This window comes from Pipistrellus kuhlii, unplaced genomic scaffold, assembly GCF_014108245.1.
Source record: "Pipistrellus kuhlii isolate mPipKuh1 unplaced genomic scaffold, mPipKuh1.p scaffold_m20_p_19, whole genome shotgun sequence".
Classification (NCBI taxonomy): Eukaryota; Metazoa; Chordata; class Mammalia; order Chiroptera; family Vespertilionidae; genus Pipistrellus; species Pipistrellus kuhlii.
Genome location: NW_023425504.1, coordinates 9493289 through 9511673, shown reverse-complemented (window position 1 = coordinate 9511673; position 18385 = coordinate 9493289). Strand labels below are relative to the sequence as shown.

At 38.1% G+C, this 18385-nt stretch overlaps 1 protein-coding gene and 1 non-coding gene across 2 annotated transcripts; both read left to right on the top strand.

Annotated features, from left to right (window-relative positions):
* The first annotated feature begins 428 nt into the window (after nt 1-428).
* LOC118722231 lies at nt 429-537 on the top strand. The gene has a single exon (XR_004988939.1). It is a non-coding gene; the product is annotated as a U6 spliceosomal RNA (small nuclear RNA).
* A 7210-nt stretch (nt 538-7747) lies between these two features.
* CCDC160 (coiled-coil domain containing 160) lies at nt 7748-16536 on the top strand. The gene is made up of 2 exons (XM_036443400.1): nt 7748-7791; nt 15542-16536. The coding sequence occupies exons 1-2, from the start codon at nt 7753-7755 to the stop codon at nt 16532-16534; spliced, it is 1032 nt and encodes a 343-aa protein (XP_036299293.1). The 5' UTR covers nt 7748-7752; the 3' UTR covers nt 16535-16536.
* Nucleotides 16537-18385: the final 1849 nt, after the last annotated feature.

Here is an 18385-nt window from a genome sequence, read left to right as displayed (position 1 = left end):
ACATCCAATGAGGAGGCTATTAAATTAATGTTAAGAAAGAGATGTTAGTAAGCTTAAGGCAGAATGGGGGCAGAAGACATGTAGAAACAAAAGACCCGGATCTGAGCCCTGAGGAATGGTCATTGAAGAGTTACATAGAAAAGTGAGGTGTTGTAAAAGCCAGAAACTGGTTCTAAGAGAAAAGGAATTATCAGGTGTGTCAGAAACTGCCAAGAGGTTGAATTAGATAGGAATGAAAAGTATGTCTGATCAATATGGCAACTTAGCCATCTTTTCTGACCTTTGTAAAGGAGTTTTAGTGGATCCAGCAGCTATGTTGAAGCAGACCAAAGAGGGAGTATAGGTTTTCTGTTTCTGGAATGTCATTACTGCTGAATACAAAAAGTAATGCTTAACAGATAAGAAAACATATATTTAAAAGCCTCGAAGGGTGCTCACTTTGGCAACCCATATAGTAAAATTGGAACAATACAGAGAAGATTAGCATGCTCTCTGCATAAGGATGAAACACAAGTATGTGAAGCATTTTATATTTTTGCTGTAGCCAGTGTGGCTTTGTTGGTTGGCATCCTCCCGTGCACCAAAAGGTTGCTGATTCAGTTCCTAGTCAGGGCACATGTCCGAGTTGAGGGCTCAATCCCCAATGGGGGGGGCGTGCAGCAGGCAGCCAAATGATGTTCCCCTCTCACATTAATATTTCTCTCTCTCCCACTCTCTTCCTCTCCCTCTAAAAATAAACATACTTTATTTTTATTTTTTATTTCTTTGGTTTTGCATTATTGTATTTTGCTCTTTCCAGTCTGAAGCTACTATCATGGGCATTTAGTTATACAAATGACACAAAAAAATAAAAGACCAAGACACCCAGAATGAGATGCATGGCGGACAGGGGGGTTAGGGGGCTGGCAGGGGTGCGGCTAGGAGCCAAGGGTCAGGGCTTTGTTCCACCCGGAGACCTAGAATCCAGTCAGACAAGGAGCACCAACCTGTCGGCAAATTAAAATATTTTAAAAGATAAAAGACTGGAAGATTTGTAAGGTAAGGAATTATCAAGGTAACGCCTAAGAGACTGTGAGAACAAAAAGAAGCAAAGTAATGACATCAGCTTTGTTCTGAAGACCACTGTAGAATTGGGGGAATGTGAGGATTTCAACTTTGCAAAAGCCACCAAAAACAAGTCACAAGTCCTGCAGCCAATTAAAAGTGGAAAGTCTAGAAGTCTTTCCCCCATGTAATTGATGCCCCAAATGAATAAGACCTCAGTGAAGGAGAAATTAACTTGATTTCGCACCAATTTTCCCCCAGGGACTACAAAGGAGTATTTCCTTTGTGGTGCTAAGCAGTACATGGAGGAACATTTTGGCCTACAGTTTCTCATCATGCAGTCCCGATTCCCACTGCCTGAATGAATCAATAAAAATAAATAAATAAACAAACAAATAAAACAAAATAAAAGAAGAAGAAATATCTAGTCATAAATTTAAAGTCAGCCCTGGTCAGGTGGCTCAGTTGGTTGGAGTGTCTCTCCCCCCTCCCTGTCTCCCTCTTTCCCTCTCTCCTTCCTTCTCTCTCTCCTTTCTCTCTCTCCCTCTTCTTCTCACTCACCTCTCTCCCTTTCTGCTTACAAATCCTCAGGTGAGAATTTAAAACAAACTAACAACAACAAAATAACATATCCTTGAGTGAGGACTAAAAATGTTTTAAGTGATCCAGCGCTGGTCTGTTAAGGGAATTTTCCCAAACACTTAGCAAAAGCAATGCAAACATATATCCTTTCTGAAGAAATTCACCTTTGTCCTAGATCACAAATAATTTATTCAAATTATTTTGTAAGAAACGTGAGCAGCTCACACAAAAGAGTTAATAATCAAACAAGCAATTGAATTCCCACCACAGGTGAGAACTGGCAAAAGTAAGAGACAACAGAGCCACATCCTGAAGTTAATTAGATTCTGGGATCATTAAACACAGGATGTGTAGAACTACTAGTATGCTTATTATGTTTAAAGAAATAAGTATGTGTGTGGAGAATAAAAAATTCTTAAAAATTGCCATACTTGAAAATTTATTCAATGATCTTCTAGAAGAAGAAAAAAACACCATGATTGAAATTAAGAACTCAATCAATTGAAGAGATTAACAGCAAATTAAACACAATTAATTGGAGAATTCATGAGTTGGAAGACATTTCAGAAGTTATTCATAAGAGAATAGATCTTAAAAGTTATTATAAGAAAAATTCTATAACTGTGGTAAAGATGGATGGTAACTAAACTTATGGCAGTAATAATTTTGCACTATATGCACTACATATAAATATAAAATCATTATGTTGTACACCTGAAACTAATATAATGTTATATGTTAATAATATCTCAAATTAAAAATAAATTATTTAAAAATAAGCACAGAGAGGCAAAGAGATAGAATATAGTAGTCTACCTTATCCCTGGAGCACAAGTTCCAAGACCCTCAGTAAGTGCCTGACAACACAGATAGTACTGAATCCTAATTATACTACTTTTTTTCCTATACATATATACCTATAATAAAGTTTAATTTATAAATTATACAATTTCACAGATAAAAATTCCATTCTTACCATAGGTCTTAGCAATTTCAACATTTTTTTCTTGCTAAGTTGAGAACTTTCAAATTTTTTATTTAAAGACAGCAATTTATGGCATCTCTTTGGTATATTCAAATTGCCTGCATCATTACTCTTGCACTTTAGGGCTATTATTAAGTAAAATAAGTGTTACTTGAACACAAATACTGTGATACCATGACAGTCAACTGATAAGCAAGACAGCTACTACTTGACTAATGGGTGGATAACATATACACCATGGATAAGCTGGACAAAGGGATGATTGATATTCCAGGTAGGATGGGGTTGAATGATGAGGGACTTATTATGCTATTCATAATGGAAGGCAATTTAAAATCTATGAATCATTTATTTTTGGAATTTCCCATTTAATAGTTTTGGAACACAGTTAACCATGGGTAACTAAAACTGCAAAAGCAAAACTGTGGAAAGGGAGGACTACTGTATATGAAAGAAGGTATAAAATGATTTTCTAGCCAGGTTTTGCTACTGTTTGGTGAGATTCAAATCAAGTTGTATAATATATCGATAATATCTAGCACATATTATAATAAAGTTTTTTTTTTCCTGAAGAAAGATAAAATAGCCCAGCCAGTGTGGCTCGGTGGTTGAGCATTGACCCATGTATCTAGAAATTGCTGTATCCATTCTGAGTCAGGCACATGCCCAGGTTTCAGGATTGATCCAAAGCAGAGGACATGCAGAAGGCAGCCACTTGATGTTGGTATTTTTCTCACATCGATGTTTCTATCTCTCTCTCACTTTCTTTTCCTCTTTCTCTGAAATCAATAAAAAAATTTTTTAAAAGATAAAGCAAACAAGAAAGAAACTTGGAATTTAGAGTTATCGACTCAGGTGTAAATTAGAGTTATAGAAGTAAAGGAGACAGAAATAATAGTTGAAAGCTTTCAGAACTGAGAAGAGACACCACAGTAGAGCAGCCAAAGAGAAAAGACAGATTGCTTTCAAATAAAGGAAAAACACTAGACTGCTGACAGCTAATTCCCAACAGCAACATTGGAGCCAATAGACAATTGAATGATAGCTTTAATGTGCAAACAGAAAACAACTACCAACTTATAATTGTATATGGCTTGCAAAAGCACATTTCAAGGAAGAGAGTGAAATATGGAGAACATGCCACCAGTAGAATTTCAATAAAGGACATCCCAAAGGTAGAATAAAAGTTATCTCAGATATCAGAGATGCAGATAGGAGGGAAGAGCAAAGCATGTGAAAAATAGATAAACCTAAATAAATATTAACTGTATAAATATAAGTAAGTCTTAGAGGGTTGAAGTGTATGAATATATAGAATTGAAATACAATATTAATACACATTGAGAGGGATGAGTAAATTAATCTAGCATTTTAAGTTTCTTATGTTGTCTGGGAAAAGAGTACTGGTTAGTTTCAAATGTTTATAAGTTTTCATATTGCAGTGTGAGGGATGACCATTTAAAAGTAAAATTAGAGGGCATAAGCTTGAAATTGGGAAAGAAACTGTGGAAAAAAAAAAAAAAAAAGGTGAGAAAGAAGGAAAAGGAACTTTTGGGAAAGGGGGACTTATAACACCAAAATAAGGTGGTAGATTTATCCCAAATATTAAGTAGCTAAAATGAACAAAGATTGTCAGTTCAGTTATTTACTGAGAAATATTAAAAACACAATGGAGCAAAAAATGTTGAAAGGAAAAAAGTGGAGAAAGTATATATCATCAAAGTAGTATACAACTCAACTTGATTTATATAATAGATTCAAGACAATTCATACAAAATCTTAGCTAGCTTCTTTGCAGAAATTGATAAGTTGACCCTAAAATTAATATGGAAAATCAAGGAGATCAAAATATCCAAAACAACCTTGAAAAAGAAGAAAAAGTTGAAGTACTCACATTTCCCATCTTCAAAATTTACTATAGAGCTGTAGTAATCAAGACAGTGCGGCACTGATACAAAGTTACACATATAGATCAATGAAATAGAACTGAAAGTGCAAAAATATACTCTAAAATTTACAGTAAATTGATTTTTTATAAGGGTTCCAATACATTCAATGAAGAAAGAATAATCTCTTTAACATATGGTTCTGGGACTGTTGGGTGTCCGCATGCAAAAGAATTGTTGGCCAATTCTCTTTTTTTTATTCTTTGTTGTTATTGTTAATACTCACTGGATGATATTTTCCCATTGATTTTCAGAGAGAATGAATGGGAGAGAGGAAGGGAGGGAGGGAGGGAGGGAGGGAGGAAGAGAGAGACAGAGAGAGAGAGACAGAGAGAGAGAGAGACAGAGAGAGACAGAGAGAGAGACAGAGAGAGAGAGAAAGTGCCCCAACCAGAGACGGGGAGTGACATCTTAAAAAATGAATAAGAAGCCAGGCCAGAGTAGCTTAGTTGGTTGGATCATCATCCTATGCACTGAAAGGTCGAAAGTTTGATTCCAGTCATGGCACGTGCCCAGGTTTTGGGTTCCATTCCCCTTTGGAGCGCATACCAAAAGCAACCCATCAATGCCTCTCTCTCTCTCTCTCTCTCTCTCTCTCTCTCTCTCTCTCTCTCTCTCTCTCTCTCTCTCTCCCTCTCTCTCTCTCTCTCTCCCTTGTGGAGCAGAGTGACGTTAATTTTATATTACTCTTTTATTAGGTAGGATTATGTGTTAAACCTCACCTAAGGATATTTTTCCATTGATTTTTAGAGAGTGGAAGGAAGGGGGAAACATTTATGTGAGAGCGACACATTGATTGGTTGCCTCCCAAATGCACCCTGTCCAGGGCCAGGGATTGAGTCTGCAACTTAGGTACTGTACGTGCTCTTGACAGGAATCAAACTCAGGACCCACGCTCTATCAACTCAGCCAAACCAGCTAGGGCTAGACTGTCACTTTTTAAATGTACTTCAACCTTCTTTCACTGGAGATTCTAGAGCTAATGTTTACTTTCATCCTCATGCTTCCTAGAAAATACTAAATTTCCTAAAAGTCACTATTATTACTATTTTGAACACCCCAGTTCCATTCTATTTCAGGCCAGGTCCATCTTTTGATCAGGCCCAAATCATACTATAACTAGAGTGTGATCAATTTGGTGATGGAAGAATCAGCATTGGGCAACTAGCCTAGTCATTAGTTATGCAACAAAATACCATAACTGAAATCTAAAACATAATGAAGAACACGGATGTGTTCCCAACCAAATTCTGGAAGTTGTGAGAACTTTTGAAGTTCAAAGAGAATAGTTTTGGGAATAACAAAAGGAACTTATTTTACCTGCCAGTAGTGTAGAACTATCGATAGTTGCCCCCAGTAGTTGTTAAATTCAAACAGGTGCAAGAGCAGTTTAGAGAAATTCCTGAGTCGTAAATAAGGAAACCATGGGCTACCTGAGATGCAAACTCAACCTCTCATAGGGGCACAACCAGGGGGCAATGCTCTCATGATACTGTTCCTTGAAGCCTTGACCAGAGGCAGAAATTCTGGCCAGACCATTGTGCTGAGGGTTAGAGGTATATGTGGGGTTGTGCGGTGGTATGCAACTGCCACATTGTTAGGGACCCTGAACCAAACCTAGGCGATCTTCCAGAGCTAACTCTCCTCAACGTCAGATTACTGACCTGCAGACCTAGGGACTAGCCTTACATCACTCCCTGTTTCCCTGACAACCGCAGTGTCCAGGTGCCTTTGTGAGTCATCCAGAGCCTCTGTGAAAAGCCCACTGTGGGTGGGGCAGCCTCACAGTTTCTCGCCCCATCCCACCCTGACTGGTTGGTTCTCTTGAGATTTGAGCTCTTGTTTCCTGCAGGAAGAAGCCATCAGGAGAACCACCAAACCGGGCATGCGCAGTGCTCTGCCCAGCTAGGAGCACCAGCTCCCTGGTCCTTTTAAATCAAGCCATACTGTTGCTAGGCAACAGCGTGGCCCGAGCTGGAGCTGCACTGCGGAGGCTCCGCTGGGCGCCGGCCCAGCCTGGGCTCGGTGGGCAGCTCCGAACTAAGGGGTGCTGCCGGCTGGTGGTGGCCCGCTTCAGAGAAGTGGGGACTGGAACCACCGGACCCCACCCACGTCACCAGGTAAGTCTGAGCGCGGGAAAGCCGGGAGGAGCCCGGCTGGGCCCTCTTCTCGGTCTGGCCTCTCTGTAGAGGATGTTCCCCACTTGTCCCCCTCCGCAGGTTTCCTCTCTCTTTAGAGACCCAGGCTAGGAGGTTAGGGAGAGTTTGGGAGGGAAGGAAACAGGGTTTCGGAGTGGAGGTATGAAAGAAGGAGTGGGGTTGAGCCGCCAGCTGCCCCTGGCTCAACCCCGTCTTGTGTCAGCCAGACTATAGGGATGGTGTCACCTGCGATTCTGGTCTGCCTGAGCCACCTTCTCTCCACTGAAGCAGTGATTGCAGGAGTTTCAGTTGACCATTTACAGAGGACCACACACACACACACACACACACACACACACACACACACACACACACTACAAATTATGAATGCCTAGATATAGCTTTATAGCAAAAAAGTGACTTCCAAGCCTTCAGAATTAAGGGAACTCGTCTCTTTTCTTCTAGAAAGAATCATTTCACACTACTGACAAAGAATTGTCCACAAGGCCCGGTTTTAAATGGCACTTCACTTAGTTCTCAATATCTACCAAGCAATAGAGAAGACAAGACAATTTGTCCCGTGAAGTGGACACTTGGCTCATATGTTAGGACTCTGAAAGATTAAGGCACAAATCAGGATAACTGCCCTTTTAAATGTTTTTATTTATTTATTTCAAATTACCTGTGCCCTGAGGGAGGGAACAAGACCTACATACACTCCAGACCTTTGCTAATGTGGTTCTTGGCGTACTCATTAATAACAAGCATGGTGCTGCCACTGCAGCCATCAGCTGTGGCTCATTTGTTCAATAGGTGTTGAAGGTGAGGAGATACTACTATGTTTGACTATGATGCCACCATCAATCTTGTCCCATTTGGTATTTGTATTACTTGGGAAAGGAAGACAGTGGCCTCATCATTGGGAACACTTTCTTCAAAGTGTCTGGCATCACATTTTAGATGGGCCAAACAGATATAAACAGGGATTTTGGCATTCTGGTTAATGATGTTTTCTAATTATGCTGGTGGGATTTTATTTTTCAGCTCAAACTGGAGAATGATGGCATCAAATAGAACATCCTGTACCTCGGGAAGTGTAAGTACAGTTGTGCTGGCTCATATCTTGTTATGAGTGTTTATTTTTTTATTTAAAAAAATGTTTTATTGAGTTTTTACAGAGTGGAAGGGAGAGAGATAAAAACATCGATGAGAGCCGAAACTGGTTTGGCTCAGTGGTAGAGCGTCGGTCTGTGGACTGAAAGGTCCCAATTTCGATTCCGGTCAAGGGCATGTACATTGGTTGCAGGCACATCCCCGGTAGGGGGTGTGCAAGAGGCCGCTGGTCGATGTTTCTCTCTCATCGATGTTTCTAGCTCTCTATCCCTCTCTCCTCCTCTCTGTAAAAAATCAATAAAATATATTTTAAAAAAAGAAAAAGAAAAAAAGAAACATCGATGAGAGAGAGTCATCGATCAGCTGCCTCTTGCACGCCCTCTACTGGGGGCGTGCCCACAACCATGGTACATGCCCTTGACCGGAACCCAGGACCCTTCAGTCCGCAGGCTGACATTCTATCCACTGAGCCCAAACTGGTTTTGGCTTGTTATGAGTGTTTAGAAGCCAGAGCTTCAACCTTGTAACTAGATCATTAATCTGCATTATCAATTACACTATCAAGAAAGCCTTATAAAAATACAAAAGAAAAGTGTCCTGGAGATTTTTAGCTAAGCCAAATACACTTTGAAGGGAAAATAAAAATCCTTTCCCTAAAATGTCATCCAAAACACTTCATAAGCCACAAGACACATAAGTATTGACAAAAACTCAATTAGAATCAAAGCACTATAGAATTTTCAGGGAAAATATTAAGGATCAATTATTCAACAAATATTTATTGATGGCTACTATGGGTCAGGTAACAGGTAGGGATACAAAGATGAATAAGGTACCAGGAGATCACAGTATATTGGTAATACAAAATTTTGTATGAAATGCTGTAGAAGCCCTGGAAAAACTCAGAGTGCAGCATCATCCTTGCTGATCTTCAAGCTGATACTCCAATTGTCATATATCTAAGAACTTATTGGTGACTCTGAAAGCCACTGGAGCATTTGGAAAGTTCTTGGTAAAGTAACTGCTGATAAAAATACAAATATTACTCTAGCTGGTTTGGCTCAGTGGATAGAGTGTCAGCCTGTGGACTAAAGGGTCCCAGGTTTAATTCCAGCCAAAGGCACATCCTGGGTTGCAGGCTTGATCACCCCAGCAGGGGGCGTGCAGGAGGCAGCCAATTAATGATTCTCTCTCATCATTGATGTTTCTATCTCTTTATCCCTCTCCCTTCCTCTCTGAAATCAATAAAAATACATTTAAAAATACATATATCTTGCCAAAACCGGTTTGGCTCAGTGGATAGAGCATCATCCTGCGGACTGAAAGGTCCCAGGTTTGATTCCCGTCAAGGGCATGTACCTTAGTTCCAGGCACATTCGGGGGGGGGGGGGGTGCTGATAGATGTTTCTAGCTCTCTATCCCTCTCCCTTTCTCTCTGTAAAAATAAACAAACAAACAAACAAACAAACAAACAAACAAATAAATAAAATACATATATCTTTGTAAAAAACACTACCACTTTTCTTCTTAGAAATAATTTAGCTTCAGAATTCGGAGGCATAAACAACTTGCAGGATTTAGTTCTAATTCTTCCCTGAGGATGCAGGTTAAATTAATGTAAGATTTGAGTTATGTTCCCTTCTACATGCCATAATACTATATATATATATATATATATATATATATATATATATATATATATATTTCTTCTTTTTTTTTTTCAAACTGACCTTTTCTGAGGTCTGATGACCTCAGGCTGTCAACCTTGAAGCACACATCTTTGGAAAAGGATTGGTTATTTAACTGGCTGGTTCATGTTCTCAAGAAGGGTAAGGCAAACCTGAAAACAGAATAAGAACCATGTTTAAAAAATATATTTTATTGATTTTTTACAGAAAGGAAGGAAGAAGGATAGAGAGTTAGAAACATCGATGAGAGAGAAACAACGATCAGCTGCCTCCTGCAACCCCCCCCCCCCTCACTGGGGATGTGCCCACAACCAAGGTACATGCCCCTGACTGGAATCGAACCCGGGACCCCTCAATCCTTAGGCCGATGCTCTATCCCCTGAGCCAAACCAGTTTCAGCAAGAACCATTTTTTACAGTATGCTTTAAAATTTCTTCCATTTTCATTTTCATTAATTCCTTTTAACCACCTGTGAAATAAGTATATCGTCCCTATTTTACAGCTGAGAAAAATTGAGGTAAGTTTTCACATAGATCTAAAGTGTAAGAGTCAAGATAACTGACTCCTTCATCTTATTTTTTCCAACATAGTCCACACTCAATTCATTTCTCAGGATCTTCCTTTCCCTTCCCCATGATTCTGCACGGTAAAACATGTTCACCCACCTTGATTTCAGACAGTTCCTTTGGGTTCTAATTTTAGTATTGAATTTTAGTATCTAATTTTAGTTTCTGCAAGTTACTAATTCTCAGTAGTGTGGGGAGTGGCAAAGCTCCCCTAGATGGGGCAGGTCAGAATCTTTTCAAATAAGGAAAGAGGCTAATGATGGCAGTGTTTTGTGCCCAGGAACAGTGGAAGCAGAATAAGAGGCTGAGAACTACTGCTTTTAAGTGAGAACAGGTTGGACAATTGAGCAAAAGAGCTAGGCCAGTGACTTTCTTTGTAGCAGACTTCACCCACCTCCTCCCCCATTTTCACTAAGCAGTTTTTCTAAGGGTTGGAAGAACTGAAAACCTCCAAGAATAATGGGGGAAAGTTCCTTGAGCTAAGAAGGGCCCTTTGTCTTCCTGTTACTGCCACTGGGCTGTGATTAAAAGCCCAGTGACTTTTAATCTGGTTGATTTGGGCTGAGGAACTGAGGGCAGTTACAGAAGTTTGCCCATCACAAGTTGAAGATGACCTTTTCCAACCAGCATTCCCAATTTACAAAGTTTGTAATGAAGTACTCTTGTGATGTGGGGGAAAGCTTCTGGAGGTTTTCCAGAAATATTTCTCAGTCCCTGAATCTCCCTGCCTAGAAGAATAATCTCTCTGCAGACACATCTAGATTTATGCAAAAGAGGTGGTCCTGAAATTTTGAAATCAAATTCTAATGTAAATGAGATAAGGCAACAGAAAAAAAATATTTGATTTCTTATGTCATCAAATTTTTCTAAAGCATGTGATTTAAAATATGAATACTTTATAAAACAAATAGATTTCACATATTTGATCACTTATCCACCTTAATATGAGTATATTCCTCAGGGACCCATACATTGAAAATGAAACAGTTTGTTGTTTGTTTGTGTTTCCCTTTCACAATAAACAGCAGCATATTATTTTCTGGAACTATTTAAGGATATATATGCATTCGCCTAAGATTTTTATGGAATGATTTGCCCAAAGATCCATAATAAATAATCACCCTTTGCTTAGCTCTTCACAATTATTATATTATATTACATTACATTACATTATTTTCAATTTATATTATCAGTGCTTCTCCAAATTTTTAGGTGAATATAAACTACTTTTATGAATTAATAGATCCCTTACTCCACCAAAATGACCTGCTATCTTGCCAGAGGATAAAAGTCACCAGAGGATGATTGGTTATGTTTTCAGGTAGATACTAACTAGAACCATCAAGAGTTCATTATTAATGTATGCCTGACACAAATGAATAGATATAGCTATATTATGGAAACCCAGGCATTGACAGTTTAAGCCCAAGGACTTCTGGGGGATCACTGTCTTAGGAGACCACTAATGTTATTTTTGTCATGTGACTATATCATTTTCCTTGTTCTGGCTTATTTCTTTACATCTCTTATTTCTCTTAGACCTCCTTCCCCTACTCTTCAAAATCCAACATAGTGTTGAGTAATAATAAATGTAATAGTAAACGTTCATAATTGACACAGTAAAAAGGCATGCTTGTACTTTCAATAAAACATCTGGTTTGATTTGCCTTATGCTGCAAAAATTACCTAATCAAGTTTATTTTGAGCAAAATGGCTATCACTCAGTGGTAGAGGAGTGTCATTGCTTCAATGCCTATTCCTTTTCCTTGCCAGAGAATACTAATGTCATGCTTATTCTACACAAACATAAAATAAAATAAAATAAATAGTGCAATTTGCAAAGAGAAAATGAGACTGGCAGCTTTTACCCCCAGTGTGGTCTTTGCCATATTCTGAGTAGTAGATTGGGGAACAAGCCATTAAAGGATATCTGGCCAAGAAAATAGAAAAAGGAAGGAAGGAAGGAAGGAAGGAAGGAAGGAAGGAAGGAAGGAAGGAAGGAAGGAAGGAAGGAAGGAAGGAAGGAAGGAAATAAGAAAGTGGGGGAAGGATGGAGGGAGGAAGGGAGAAAGGGAGAGAGGGAGAGAGGGAGGGAGGAAGGGAGGGAGGGAGGGAGGGAAAAAAGAAAAAAGGAAAGAAAAGAGAGAAGCTCAGGACCCCTGACCCTGCCCTGTATAAGCCATGTGAGGGAAATTCCAAAGGCGTTTCAAACCTTTCTCTTTCTGCCCTTTGATATGTGACATGCCATTCTCCATACCACCACCACCACCCCTTTGTTTTTCCTCTGTCCTTTTGTGGCCCTTTAAAAAATACCTAAGCTCTGAAAATACTGGGTTGTTTTCTTTCAATTTGTGGAATGAAACCTAGCAGAATAATAAAGGGGACTTTTAGAACAAGTACAGACCTGGGAGACAGGGTTTCAGTTTTATCATTACAGGCTGGTTAGCCTTGGTCAAGTCACTTAACTTCTCTGAGCCTTAGTTATAAAATAAATCTATTCTCCCCAGTTCTGTGAAAAGCATTGTCTATATCAGGAAATTGTACAGAAGTTCAGAAAGAAAGGGAGTGAAATTTACATATTTATGAGACGGTTGGAGATAGAAGTCACTTTTTCAAGTACAAATGAATAAGAGTTTTCTATTTTAACTTTTATCTCTACCTAAATATCTATATCAGTTTTGTCATTATTGCTATCTGCAGTTATTAAGTGGTCTCGGCTTACTTGGCCCTCTGCACATCTCCTTCCAAATCAATCTCATCAATTCCTTTCATCCAGAATTCAATAAGAGGAATAGTATTCTCTCTCCCATTGCTACATGATTGGAAGCATTTTTATCTTTTACAGGATTGTCTAGTGAAAATTTGACTGCTAAAAAAATGTGACTGGCTACAGATGATGTATTATAAAATTATATACCTGAAATCTGTATAATTTCATTAAAATGTCACCTCAATAAATTCAATTAAAAATAGTATAGCTGGCATGGCTCAGTGATTGAGCTGAATCAACCTGTGAACCAGGAGATCAGGGGTTCAATTCTGATCAGAACACATGTCTGGGTTGCAGGCTTGATCCCCCAGTGGGGGACATGCAGAAGGTAGCTAATCAGTGATTCTCCCTCATCACTGATGTTTCTATTTTTCTCTCCCTTCCTCTCTGAAATCAATAAAAATATTTTTAAGTGTATTTTATTGATTTTTTACAGAGAGGAAGGGAGAGGGATAGAGAGTTAGAAACAATAGTGAGAGAGAAACATTGATCAGCTGCCTCCTGCACCAAGGTACATGCTTTTGACCGGAATTGAACCTGGGACCCTCTATCCAATAAGCCAAACTAGTTAGGGCTCAATAAAAATATTTTTAAAATAAATTATAAATGAAACATAAAAAATATAACATGTGGCTGGCAATTAGCATCACCATCTTATCTTTTTCTTCTGTTTCTTTATGATTGTTGAAATAATCTACTCATTTGCATTCATAAAACTAGAGAAGAGAGAAACCAGCATTATATGATTATCTTTCCTTTTTAAGAACAGATAGGTTGCTGAAACCGGTTTGGCTCAGTGGATAGAGTGTCGGCCCTGAAAGGTCCCAGGTTAGATTCCGGTCAAGGGCATGTACCTTGGTTGCGGGCACATCCCCAGTGGGGGGTGTGCAGGAGGCAGCTGATCGATGATTCTCTCATCAATGTTTCTAGCTCTCTATTTCTCTCTGTAAAAAATCAATAAAATATATTAAAAAAAAAAAAAAAAAAAAAAGAACAGATAGGTCATAGGTACTTCTGGGTGGTGACTAGTAAAATAATTAAAATCAGAACTATTTCAAGAGAAAGGAGGTGATGCTTCCAATGGCAAATCTATACCATACCAAATCTATACCATAAATTTGAAGTCACAGCTTATTATTCTAGTCTGATTGACTAAACTTTAATATAGCTTGACTTACAGCTTTTGAACTCATCATTTTAACACCTTTACTGAATATTTGCATCTTTCCCTTTCCTCAAAGCCATGTGAGTTGACAGTGGGGATGTAAGCTTGAGGGTCGGGCATGTTCAGTACATGTAGATATGAAGTATCATTGTCGGTAGCAAGGACATCTATTAAAATTTAAACTATTCTTGCCAGAAAGAAAATATTAAAGATAATATATCAAATAGTGGTTATTCTCGGGGCCATGGGATTATGAGGGAATTCCTTTTCTATATTTTCCAAAATTCTACAAATAACAAATGCTACTATTATAATCTTTAAATAATATGAAATATTATATAAATATAAATTATGTGTTAAATAATTTACTACTATAACATTTAGAATTTTTAATAATATTAAAGAGAATATTCATTTAAAAATAAATACAACAGTTGCCATTTTTTTGTTACCAAGATAAAATTACATTTGTGTGCATGGGAAAAATAGATGCAGGCATAATTTGATCTTTCTCATTGGTGTTACCACAAATATATTACAGAAGATTAATGTATAAAATGAATGAATTGACCTCTTCCTCCTCCTTTTGACTCTTAGCAGTAACTAAGTTATTAGTTTGTTGGCTTCAGATGCCAGTGGCCCATCAGTGTGTTGCCTGGTTCCTTCTTTCTCCTTTCAGAAGTAGTAACCAATTAAATACTTCCATGTTTTAGGAGGGTTGTATGTTAAGGATTCCCTTTGAATACTAAAGAAACAAAATAAATATCCTCTAATTTTGATGCATTTAGAAAGTTTATTATGATTTAGCATGCTAAGGTTTCACCTAAAAACTATACTTGGAGTCAATATCTTGAGAAAAACACATTTTGTGGCATTAAGATTTTCAGTTGTTGACATTTGATTCTCATCATGAAATTGCTGTCAAAATGGATAGAATTCTGTACACTTTGCAATCATGCTTAAAAGCAAAGCCCAAGACTGGAATAGCAGGAATTTACAGGTCAAGGCAGAAGGGCATTTGGCAGAGTTACGCATGAGGAAGTCTGAATGATATACTTTACCAAAAGCAGCTCACATTGCAGTAAGCCCTGATGTTTTAGTCACTTTAAAGAATGAATAAACAGAAGTCCAACCCAAAAGAACTGGAGAAAAATTAGGGAAATTGGAAGCACAGGTATTAGCCTACTTTAAAATTAAGCCTATTAACTTTTAATCACTTTTACTCTTTTTGAAGCAATTTGTTTTCATGTGTACTGTTGTCTTTTATAGAATTATTTTCTCTACCTATAATTAATGGCCAAATGTGTCGATTTATTGGTTATATTTCATAGCATCAGAGAATTTTAAAGCTGGGAGGATCTATACAACTTAGCTAATATAGCCCTTTCAGTTTACAAATGAGGGAACTGAGGCCCAGGCCACTTCGTGAGTTATAAGGAGAACTAGTCTTCCAATATTTAGATTCCTTCAACCATGAGCTTAGTTCTTTCCACTACACTAGCTGCCAGTGTAAATAATGTGCTTTGATTAAAATTATTTTCCAGGAATTGGAAGAGGTGCTTGAAGAAATGGATGATAGGAGAAAACACTGGAAAGAGAATATGTTTGCTCCTTCTTTTAGTGCTCATGATGTTCTAAATGAGGTTTTACAGCCTGAATCTCTTCCTGAACAAATTACTTCAGAGAAGGCCAAGAGAATGGAAGGAATTTACAACATGTCTAGTAGAAAGTTTCAAGAAGAGAATAAATTTCAGAGGAAAGAATTTATTTCCCAACCAAATGAAGAAGAACAAGAACCAAATTTGAGAGAGAGAAAGATGAACATTTCAAAGAATGAAGCAGACACAAACTCTGTCTCCTGTGAATCATCTAATTTGGATGTTACAACTGAAGAAAGCTTTAATAGCACAGAAGACTACTGCATCCAGAATACAATGGAACATCCAAGTCTATGGCAACAAGACAACAAGAAGAAATATACTGAAGGAAAGTCTCCAAATTTTAGCCTGAATATCTTGAATGAAGAACTGGAAGAACTCAATGTGAAATGCAGAAAAATAGAAGAGGAATTTGAAAATGCTGAAAAAGAACTTTTGAACGCCAAAAAGGAAGTCTCCCCCAAAGCCCTAAATTTTCAAGAAACAGCGGCAGAAACTTTGAAGAAAGACTGGGAACTTCAAGCTTTAAAAAATGACCTATCTGAAAAAGCAACAAATGTCAAAAACTTAACTGAAGAGCTCCAGCAAGCCAGAGAAGTCATCCACAAGTTGAGCGTAGAGAATAGAGATTTAAAAGAAGCTGTAAGGAAGTTAAAACATCAGACTGAAGTTGGAAATGAACTTCTAAAAGAAGAAATAAAATTGTATTATGAATTAGAAATGGAAAAGATGCATAGAGAGCTCGATGCCATCAAGAATGAACTAAGAATTGAGAAGAACCTGCAAGCGAGGAATAACAGAGCCCTGGAGTTGCTTAGAAAACACTTTTCTTCTGTAACATCAAGTACCCTTGACAGCTTTACAGGGGATTGTTTTTAAAACTTAAAAAATTAAAAACCCTTTAATTAGGCAAACCACTGAGCCAAACGCGTGTTTCTTGTGCTTTCTTTGTATACTTCTTAAAATGTATTTACTGGGATGTAATTTTCATTTTTGGTGAATCCATACACCTGTAAAAAGTATATATATATCAACTTCAAAGCATCTGCTTTCTTTTTCTAATGAACTTATTGCAGATGTCCAAATGGAAATGAAGCGTCAAAAATCTTTTTAATATTATTTCACTCAGACCTGTAATGATCCACCAGAACATATATGAACACAAATCAGTAGCTCTTTTGTGATCTTGTGAGCATTATGTCTTTGGCATGTGACTATTCTTTAATCTGTGTTCATTGATGTTAATAATAAAATCATGTTTATGTATATAAGCATAACATGTATCTGTGGCTCTTATAGCTGCCTGTTCAGACTCAATGGGATACAAAAATGAATCTGCTTTCTTTGAGATCTAGCCGTAATAAGGCACATATAAACATCTCCAGGAAAAAAAATGCAGCTTTTTTCTCTCCCCTGCTGTTTTCCCCATGCTTTCTCCCTTGACCCAGCAAAGGTTCCCATAGACTAGAAGACAACTTAGAGACAGGGCTGTGACCTTTACTAGAGCCCTGATTTGTCAGCATTGGCTTTTGCATTTTCTTATGTTGACCACCAAGGGGCGCTGTTTACGCAGTTGTTCCAAAGTTCTACCCGGGTTGGGATGGGGGTTTATAAACTTCCTGCCCAGCTTACATCACCAGCTGGGGTGAAAGGTGCTGAGTGTTAGCTATGTAAGCTGCTAGTGAGCTGGTTTGATTTATACAGGAATCCAGCCCTCTAAGGGGCCTGAGCAATGACAATTTATTTTACACTTTTAGAGAATAAATATGTATTGCCTCAATCCTTTGGTGAAAACAATGGGCAGTTGATTCTTGGTATTTGTTTGTATCAACCATCATGATTTTTTTTGTTGTTGTTAATTGGAGCTCTATTTGTATGCAATTTTTAAGTCCAATGCACCCAATGTAATTACAGACTATGAAAGTGGAATACAATTTTAAGGGTTTAGGTATCTTCCCATATGAGAAATCCCCAGACTGGGGATTTTAAAAAGCCCTCATCTTTAAAATGAGGGAGGAGTACTGTCATCCAGATTCTTTTTGCTTCTAATGTTTTGTGATTTTATTCTCAAGTGTAACTGTACATGTGAGGAAGTAAAACTCTTATGGCATTGAATGCACTCAGTTCTAGTACTTTGGGGGACTTACATTTCTGACACCCCCTTTCAAAGAAACATTTCCAAATATCGTGCCATCACTAAATTAGGAAAGGGTGTAAATGAGCTACTTGCTTCTCCTTTATCTTGTTTCATTTTTACTTGTTAAGGTTGGAGAAGGCACTGAATGGAGACAAACTACACTGACCTTAAAGCTGAGCAGGGATTGCCTAGCATGGGAAGACTGGACTAAATTGGAAGATTGTCTTTGGTACTTTTAACCCAGGTACTGGCAGCCCACTCAAAGGAAAAGATGACTTTCAGGTTTTTGGTGGCCACTGGCTTCTCACCAAAAGGCTAGGTACAAAAGTAAACTAGGAACTCTTTTGACCTATTCAACTGTCTTCCTCATCACCCCCTTAAAGTTGTCCTTTTGTCCTTACCCCAGGGAGACTCTCAGTCTCTGACTGCTAGTGTGCAGAGCTGCTTACATGTTAAGATATTGCACAAATTGTAGTAATTAAACTACTGGGCTCAGAAATTCTCCAGGAGAATTTCTATCAACTGACCACCATCTAAAGTCTTAAGCGACAACTTGGTTTATCTCGTATGAATGTGCATGTGTGCTAATGTGT

What these genes read in the sequence shown, in the direction of transcription:
- CCDC160 (XM_036443400.1), top strand. Translation starts at nt 7,753, where the DNA reads ATGATGGCATCAAATAGAACATCCTGTACCTCGGGAAGT. An exon ending in CATCCTGTACCTCGGGAAGT is followed by an intron (nt 7,792 to 15,541) that starts GTAAGTACAGTT and finishes ATTATTTTCCAG; the next exon opens with GAATTGGAAGAGGTGCTTGA.